We start from the raw sequence: 10,291 nt of genomic DNA on the forward strand, positions 1-10,291 counted from the left end.
TTTCAAAAATTGGACAACTCTACTGATAATATCAAATGTTGACATGTTGTACTACTATATTATATTGAACATAATATTATGATAGGCAGTCCCATTTCTAAGTCAATTTACGATGGAATATAAAAAAAAATCACGAGGCATATTTATTAAGAGGACGTAACACTGACATTTGTTTTCTCCGTCTTACAAGTGCGTAATATAGAAAACATACGCTCAACAGATCACGTATAGCTTTGTTAGTTTAAAAATTAGAGTGAATACTTATTTTGAAACTTGATGGTAAGAATATTATCAGTGTTTGTAGTTGGTTTTTTTTTCGATAGTTCAATTTTTTTGTTTATAATACAACGTAAATTAAAAATGCTAATAACCAACTTAAAAACAGAATAATCGTTAAAACCCACATACAAACACAAACCATGTTCCTACCATCAAATGTAATAAGTGGTCGATTCACACAAATTTTTAAACTAACGAAGCTATACGTGATCTGCTGAACTTGCATTTGCTATGTTACGCACTTGTAAAACGGAGAAACAAATGGCAGCATTAACTATTAAGTCATTGTAAGACAGATGTTATACTATTGTCTATTATAATGTATAATAAAGGTATATTCGTATTTTAACCGTAGAACTATTATGACTGAAAACGACCTATTTTTTTATCAATATAATGAGATTTAAAAATATTTTGCATAGGATAGTGAGCAGCTTTTATTATTAAAAAGAGAGATACAAATAAATAATGCATTCATATTTTATTATCCATTAATTATTATTATGATTTATGAAAATACATTGTACAATGGTTTATTTTTTATTTTATTTATTTAAGATTGTACAAGACTCATTCCACCAAAATGTCACACTTTATAATATGGCAAGCTGTCCTGATATATTAACAATATTCAATACACTCTCGCGAACAACACAAAAACAATTTGTTCGATCTTTTTAATTTTTTCTCCAGTTATTATACTTCTTGATTTGTAAAACAATACTGTGATGGACATACGTTATAGGCTGTGTCAACGAGTAAGTACACATTCAAAATCATTCTAGTGCAATGTATAAACTGAGCCCTTCATCCTCTAACCATACTAAACACACACATTGACACAGTGTACATTTAAATACACATTAGTTAGTCACAGTGTTTATTAGCAAATTAATTGAAGCATATAATCTTCTGGAAGCTGATAGTAATTAATTTACATGGTTTCTGAACGAGGCCCGATAAATGGCCAGATATTGTTATGTATTTATAAAAATGTTTACCAGACAAAGTCTATAAATAATCTGAATACAAATTGTAATAAGTACACAATACTTTTATATGAAATAGGACAAAAAATAAAAAGTCAAGTACATAATATTCTTAAGTAAAATAAGGGACTACAGATTTGACTTATACAACAAAAAGTTTATCATTCTAAATAAACAGCTGAGAATAAATAGTTCATTGGTATTGAGATAAATAAAATATTTCATATTTAAAATCCAATAACCATGTATATAAATGCGAATATTGGACCATACAAGACTTTAAGGTTTGATAATAACATTTAATATTTTATGTGGTAGGTAGACACAAGGGTAAAAGTGTAATTTAAAACCATATTCCACAATTAATAATCTTACTTTTCAAAATCAAACAATACTGCAATTAACACAAATAGTTGAAGAAAAAAAATTTGCACAATATAATCAAGACACAACCTTAAAAAAAATCAAGTACAAAATTAAAAAACTGTGAGTAATACCACTATGATTAAAACTTATTTTATGTAAAAGTATTTTGTAATTTTTAGAGGAAAAATATTTAGGAAGACAAACATATAATATTCTTATTTGAACGCATTTAAAATTTGGCACAAACAAAAGTAATTGTGATGTACACTATATTTTTTATCATAAGACTAAAAAATATAAATTATAAACTATGGATATTGATTTGTTGGTATTTATTTTTATAAAGGTAAAAATAATAACAAATAAAGTAGTATAAAAATAATTAGATATAGCTATGAGGATTATGTACAATAACCCCTATTCATATTCAAATAAAGGAAATAGCATGTATTAAGAATTGGCTGCAATAATGGTATGTAACAATATTACATCTATACTTTTTGCGAATAAAACATTATTGTAATAAATAGTATTGGCTGTAAAATAGTTTTGCTTTTACGCATACATTCAATTTTATTCTATTGAAATGTTAAAAATGTAATTTGTGTTCCAAAAATCTACAATTTATTTATTTATTAATCACATTGATTAATTAATCTCACACAAAATAGTAAGTATAAATTCAGTAGTCAGTATCTATTAATGGAATAGATAAATGAATAAGTGCATTAGTCTAATAAATAAAAGTAAAATAATTTATGATAATATATATTATAATCATTTCATTAAGTTAAAATAATATTAGTTTACCATATTCGTCTTAAGAGAATATTTATTTCTTTTTACTCTTGCCTAAAGTCAGAGTATGATGTCCCATGCTGGAATACTGATGCTTCCTTCTGTTGAACTCCGTAAGATCATCTTCATACTTTCTTCTCTGTTCTTCCAACCTTTTCTTCTGGTCATCTTGATCGCGTTTCAGTTTATCAAATTTGGCATGTAACTACAAGTCATACATTTAAATTATTTAATTTAAAAATATTTGAACAGAAATCCATGTCTACACATTTTGTAATTTATAAAATGACATATCAATATAGTATGATTTTCTACTAACAACATTGCATACTTGGTAGTTATAAAGTTGTAATGTTTTATAATTTGTGTCTATGAAATATTTTTTTCGTAAGTTATAAAATTATCATTAGAAAGCAAATAAATAAAATAGACATCCTTTTTTTAAAACAAAGAACATGGAATATTGATCAGAGGTAAGTAATGCTTACAATATTACTTTTTAAATTAAAACTGAATATAGTTAGAGACTCTTCTAAAAATCAAACAATAATTATTATTCGCAGCATGTAGGAGGAACAATTACAAGTTAATTTTTATTTAATATTTTTAATATTGTAAGTTATTGAATTTGAAGTGGTGGATAACTTTAAATACTTAGGAGTAAATGTCAACAATAAGATTAATATGTACCAGGAAGTGAATGAAAGAATTATGAGTGGGAACAGGTGTTATTAAAGTATAGTCAAACTACTAAAATCAAAACTTCTCTAGTGTGATATGCCTTTACCATAGCTAAGCGCGTCCAATAAAAACATATGCATGTGAGACATGGTCTTTAACAAAAGACAACGAGAGAAAATTATTAATATTTAAGAGAAAAATACTCCAGAGTATCTATGGGCCGCGATTCAACTAAGAAACAAATAGATATGAAAGAAAAAGAAACAAGGAATTACAAAAATTATACAACAGACCAAATATTTTAGCTTTTATTGGAAATAAATGACTAAAGTGGTTTGGACACACTTGGTGAGCAGATGTACAACTAATAAAAGAAAACAAAAACAAGACCCCTAGGAAGACCCAGAACCAGGTGGATAGATGTTTTATACATAACCATAGACTTGAAAGAGAAAGACCAGAATATGACATTTGAGTCAAACAACAGAGATTGGCGGCGAAACCACTTGAATGCATCATTGGTTTTTAACGGACCGATAAGCTGAGAAGAAAATATGACATTATGAACATTAATTTAATTAAACAGTTACCTATAATAGTATCGTTTAACAACATATGGTAACATAATGAAGAATTACAAGAAAATTTGCTGTATACCATTAATCTAAAATTAGCATAACGCAGCAAATTAATAAATAATGATGTAATGTTTTTGAAAAATAAAAATATCTACAAAGGTAAATGTTAATAAGTATATTATGTTATAATATTATAATGATCAGTGTAGGTAGGTCGATTGTCAGAAATGGCTATTTAATAAAAAAAATAACTAATTAGTTATTAGTTATTACCAATTTACCATTGTGACAGTAATTTCTTAGAACACAATATATCTCCTCAAAATATTATAAAAAAGGCATATTATTTATAGTAAAATATCAGGCTTCTTTTAAAATCAAACCGGGGTAAATTACCTACTCGAAGCCCCCCTCCTTCACCAAAAAAAAAAAAAATAACGCCACTAAACTAAAATGTATATGACATGTGTAACAATATATAACTCACGTATATATTATAAATTACAAAGATAGCAAAAACTGCATAATTAAATTTAAGCTAAATATTAGTTAACATAAAAAAAAATAGCAAATTAATTGATTGTACGAAGACTACCAATATTACTTGAGTACCTAAATTCATGTTATTTAATTTATAAAAACACAGCTTTAATATAAAGTGTCAATGCCCTATTGTCACATTCTGACATTAAGAATTCCATGAAGTAATAAAATGTTTTATAATTCATAGAGGGAAATTAGTTAACTATAATGTAAATGTTATTATATTCGTCTCTAAAATATGAATGTCCATAATAATTAACTTTATTTGAATCACGAAAAAAACATACTTACACACTTTACACAACATCTGATAGAAATATTAAATGTTGTATTAAACAGTTAACCTAACCTAACAACAATTTTAGAAATAATTCTGCACTAAAAAAAATAAATTATAATTTGTGGTCAGTAATTTGAATTGATGTTCATTGTTTATCAATATAAATATTTATTCTTAAATGATTGACTAGTGAGTAGTGGTTTGATAATAGAATCAAAGTACTTTATAAATCAATTAAATACATTTACTGGCACAATTAATTTGGTTATGATCGTATTGAACAGATAAAGCAAATAATATATTTTCGTACATTGTACAATATTAATAGTATTTTTCCAATTATCAGTCGTTTAGTATATTAAGTATTGTTTCTATATTCTTCCATTTACTGGTTCATATTATGTTTATTTGTTGACATTAGATATAACTTTTATTAAATAATTAATATTTTAATAAAAATTGATAGCAGTTCAAGTTATAATCATAATATAATGAAGTTTAAACTGAATATTACATGAAACTTTATTCCACCCCAATGACATGAATGAAATGTAACAGAGTCTATATTGTAAAATATGGTTTTTAACTTACATTCTTGAACATACACAATACATATTTTAAGTTACCTCTTTTTCAGCTTCTTTCAATTCTGCTTCCTTTTCTTTTACTCTGACAACAAACATTTGTCTCATTTCATCTTCCCGATTCTGCAGCTCTTGTAAATGATGACTACGCTTTGCTTCAAATGATTCCTGGAAGCTTAGTGGCTTATTTTCGTTGTCCACATCACTAAAGCCCATCTACAAAATATGAAATATAGTTTACAAGATGTGTTGATTCTTTTAATTAAATTTAAATTTTACTTGTTCCAATCGCATTTTTCGATACAATTCATAGTGTTTATCGTGAGTTTTTTCTCGCAAATCTTCCATGTTAGTTCTAATTAACATCTCTCTTAGCTTGACAAAATCACAATGTGATTCATTTTCAACTGTCAACATAATTTAAATAAATTATTATAACCTTAAGGCACAAATACAAATTATTTAAAAATTATACTTTTTACAAACCTTGAACTGTTCCCCACGGATACTGACGAGCGCGCACCATTTTGTTTGCAACTTTGGCAAAATCCGTGCTTCCAACAACAGCAAATGGTACATGAGAATTCATATTAGAGTTGACATCAGCTATAGTTTCATCTTCAGTTGGGCACTCATAAATTTCTACTCCATTTGATCGCAATTCAGTGATTATTTTTGTCTAAATTATGTAAGTTTTTAAAAAATGTATTAACATTGCAATTATTATACTTAAATATGAAATCACATCATATACTGAATGATTTACCAAGGATGCTCACCCTCTTAAATTGCTCAATAATTTATTCAAAATCTGATTTTTTTAATTATTAAATTTAGTTTAAGCCCATATTTTCAAATTCTTGAAATTTGTTGTACTACTTAATTAGTGTTTTGCGGAGATACTAACTTCTGTTTTCTAAATGAGAGCGCCCCTATTCAACAATAATTTTTTTTTTTATTAGTTTCTAATAATAACTATGAGAGCAATCAACATTAATATAAATAATAAGTATTATTAATATTAACTGTAAATTGATAATTATAGTCGTAAAATAAAAAAAATACAAGGTTCAACTATAAATTATACAGTAGTTCATTTTTCTGAAATTTTTGACATATCAAAATCAAATTTGTATGAGTAATTTTTGGGTTATTATACTTTGAGTTCTAAGGATAAAAGGTCCATAATAATGAGTTTATAAATAATAGGGGCTATGATGATTTTGTAGTCATTAATATTAATAATTTATATAAATGGCCCAAGTATAATAAATATTAGACCCGTTTTCACATCTATTTTATATTTATGTAAAACTAGTTTTAAGTACTATTATCCTTCATACAAAGATTTTAATAACTAAGAAACTATTCATTCAAATTTTGAAAATGGTACATCAAAATTTTTAAAACAATTATTCATTAATTAATTCACGGTTAAAAAGGGAGGTTCTCATTTAAAAAAACATAAGTTTCTATCACCACAGGACACTCCTTAAGAATTTGAAAAATGTAGTTATTGAGTATATTTAAAAATTCAAAAAATTTGAATAAATTCATTATTAAAAGAAAAATGCTTAGTGAATCACCAAAAATAGTGCACAAGTTCAATATGCTATATATTGACTATTGCATGTTTCATTGTTTAGTATAATATCTACCAAAATAATGGTTTACCTAATAGCTCTAATTTAATTTTAACCAGTACATATAATTTAATTACAATTTTAGCCTTGTAAATAAGAAAACACTTCAACACATGCCATGTTGTCTCAGCCTTCAAAACACCCAATAAACCAATTTTTAAGTTCATAATGATCAATTTAACTTTGTTATTTTTAAAATTAGACTAAAATTGACTTTTTGCAAAATGTATAGACAATATTATACAGGGTATTTTAAAGGTCTTTATTGATATTTTAAAAACAAAAAGTTTAGTTAAGATTTATGAGCATTTCAAACTAATTTTTTTGTAAAACTATTTTAACTTGCTGTACAATTAACATATTAATAAAAGACTCAGAGACGCTCTTAATAATCATCTCGCCTTTACATGAACGTACAATTGTCCATGTTTTTGTGAGAAGGAGACGACACGACAGGTGTGGTATCCTCTTAAGAATAGACAATTTTAGAAAATATTACTACACATTAAATTATGATGGTTTTTCGGTATATAATTGGTTTTAATAATAACATTAAACCAATATAAAATTACCAAAGAAAATATAACTATGGAAGATAGCATTTTAAACAAAATTTTATACTGAAAATACTTTACCTTAAACTTTTGTAATTCAGACTTAGAGATAGTATCTGCTTTGGCAATAATTGGAATCACATTTACCTTGGTATCAAGTTTTTTCATACACACTAAATCAATTGATTTTAATCTATAAATATAAGATAATATTAAAAATTAAATAGGTTACAAGACTTTGATTTATACCAAGTGAATTATCTATTGTATTATATTTAAATTTTCAATATTTTCAAACTATTTAGTATCATAATAAAATAATAGTGACCACTAAGATATTGTATACTCTTTTTGCCATAAGAATGTGGTTGCACAAATCTCACTACTTGTCAGCTACAGTAAAATGTGTGAAGTAACCACATTCTATTAACAAATGAAGTAAAGCTTATAGGTATACATTGTGTTACTGATTAAATTATCCTAACATAGTTTAAATTATAAAACACTTGGTAAAGGCAAAGTAAATTTTGAATTAAATCATAACATACCCATGTCCAGTAGGACAGATGAAATACAAACAAGTATGAACTCTCGTGTCGTGATATGTTGACAGTAAACGCTTTACTTTCAGTTCTTCTTGTAAATAATATTCAAATTGTGTATCAATGTAGTCTACAATAGATTTGAAACTGTCTTCTTTGTTTATTTGATCACCATAACCAACCGTCTCGACAAGCGTCAACTAAATAAATATAATGAAATTAAAACACCATCAGTAATAATACGTTTATAATAATTGTTTATCTACTTGATACATTTGACATTAATACTATATTTGTGAAAATTAGATAATTTGCTTGATTACAGTTAAATGAAAAACTAAATAATTGACATTGATATTTGTTCTTTTCATTATTATAAATTGGAAACCTTACATAGTTATCACATCAATAAAACTTAACAACTATAATGAGTTGATGAGGTGTCATTATTTACTCCTATTTCCTTATATGGTTAATTTTGAATAACTAGTTTTTCAATGTCTACACCAAATTGTGGTACTTGCTTAGTATGCAATCTAGACAAAATTTAGAAATTTAGTATTCTACCTATATTTTTGTTTGGACCTAGAACTATATTTAAATTGGTAAACTTCCAAACTATAGTTTTACTAGATTAATGTTTAGAATTAAAAACCATTAAAAACAGTTATATTCCAATTATTAAGAGTATGGCGGTATATTGTTTGTAGGCGAATAAATGAACTGCACTTAAACCTATGAACTATCACACTAATAAGGGAAACTAAAATTAAAGCTCACATAATGTTTTCTCTATTTGATTATAAGTTATCACAAAACCATTTCAGTGATTAATAATTAACAACCAAATGTGTTATGAAGTGAGTCTAATAAGTATAATCCATAGGTGTCTAATAGACAACATTGATTAGTAAACAATAATAATACCTAACATTTTTACCTTAAGTTGAACATTGCTCTCTTGCAATTCATAAGTGTGAGCCTTCAGTTTCACATTTGGCAAATTGTGTGTGGACGGGGTGGATTCAAAATTGGTGTTAAACAGCGAGTCCATTAGTGTCGATTTTCCCAGGCCCGTTTCGCCTGAAAACATAACAAAAGTTCCATTTCAGACATAAGATCATGCTGTCCATGCATCAACTGATCGTGTATCAATCAAACTCACCAATGCACAGTATGTTGAACACGAAGCCGTTTTGAGCAGACTTATGTGTTAGCTGGTCGGGCATGCTATCAAACCCTACATGTCCGTTCAGGCTAAGGGTGCGCATTGTCGACTTGCTGGTCTCGTCCACCTATAACACAAGTAGTAAATTAGGATAAACTGTACGGACACCACTAAAACAAAACACAACGCATACTTTCGGTCTGTTCATCACTGCGGCCATGATCCCAAAGAAACGATGTGTGTCCGCCTCAAACGATCAATGTCTGCTGTCGCAACGATTCTTGTTAGTTGTTACTTGTTGAACGATTTCTTCGACAACGCCTATTAATTAAATTTATAATTCATATACAGCAATGTTTACTGTTTTAAATGTTATTTTATACTTTTTTTTTTTATCGTCAAATTCCGTCTTGATAGCGTTCGCAATGACTCATTCTCATTGGATATTTGGATGACTAAAGCCGAACGCCGTTTTATCACATGTAAATACGTAATCACCCGCGCCGCCACACATAGTTGTTGACCGGTAGATAGCGCGACGGCGCGGTGTCGCCGCCATCCACTATTCACGCAGTTAATTTTCTCATCTATACAAAATGTTATTATATTACGCGTTGCATTGTACATTATTGTAACCACTACAATAAATACGTTGATTGTCCGTGCACCAGAGATCATCATTCATCAATCAGCGATGTGTTAGAGGGTCATTCATTAATAAAATAAAAATTACGACCACGTTCATCTTGATAGGTAGGTTGTACTACAGCAATCCGCCTATATTATATCCGCTTTCATCAAAGCTTATTAGTTATTACTATCGGGCTCGCGTTAAAAATTTCGTGGTTTAGATAATATTGTAACATTGTGTACATAGACAAAAGGTTTATTTTGTTGCTGTTCTGAACTTTTGTTTTCGAAAATATCGTCTGGATTTACAATAAAATTGTATACTAGGTCGTTTTCGTTATAAAAATGTACGTAAGTACCTATCTATAGTATAAATTAGGTATTGAATATTAATTATTATCCATTTTATCAATGTTATTTATTACACATTTTATTATTCCGAAATAACGTCATAACTTCGTAATTAACGATTTCTTACGTCGCTAGTTATACATATCGGTGCAATATAGTACATAGAAATGGTCATGTTTGTTATATTTAAACGTCTCGTGGTTCGTGTGTACGCATATAGTCGGTTTCGCTTGTAAAAAAATTATAGAATCAATGCATTATCAATTAAATTGGTTTTGTTATACCTACTAGATATACTACCTAGT

At 27.5% G+C, this 10,291-nt stretch overlaps 1 protein-coding gene across 1 annotated transcript; it reads right to left on the minus strand.

Annotated features, from left to right (window-relative positions):
* Positions 1-1,221: 1,221 nt before the first annotated feature.
* LOC111027508 (septin-2-like) lies at positions 1,222-9,225 on the minus strand. Its single transcript, XM_022305902.1, has 9 exons — positions 9,199-9,225; positions 9,003-9,132; positions 8,778-8,920; positions 7,844-8,037; positions 7,377-7,488; positions 5,585-5,777; positions 5,378-5,505; positions 5,141-5,314; positions 1,222-2,637 (listed from the first exon to the last, which is right to left on the minus strand). The coding sequence occupies exons 1-9, from the start codon at positions 9,223-9,225 to the stop codon at positions 2,467-2,469; spliced, it is 1,272 nt and encodes a 423-aa protein (XP_022161594.1). The 3' UTR covers positions 1,222-2,466.
* Positions 9,226-10,291: the final 1,066 nt, after the last annotated feature.

The sequence above is a fragment of the Myzus persicae genome, unplaced genomic scaffold, assembly GCF_001856785.1.
Source record: "Myzus persicae strain clone G006 unplaced genomic scaffold, MPER_G0061.0, whole genome shotgun sequence".
Taxonomy (NCBI): domain Eukaryota; kingdom Metazoa; phylum Arthropoda; class Insecta; order Hemiptera; family Aphididae; genus Myzus; species Myzus persicae.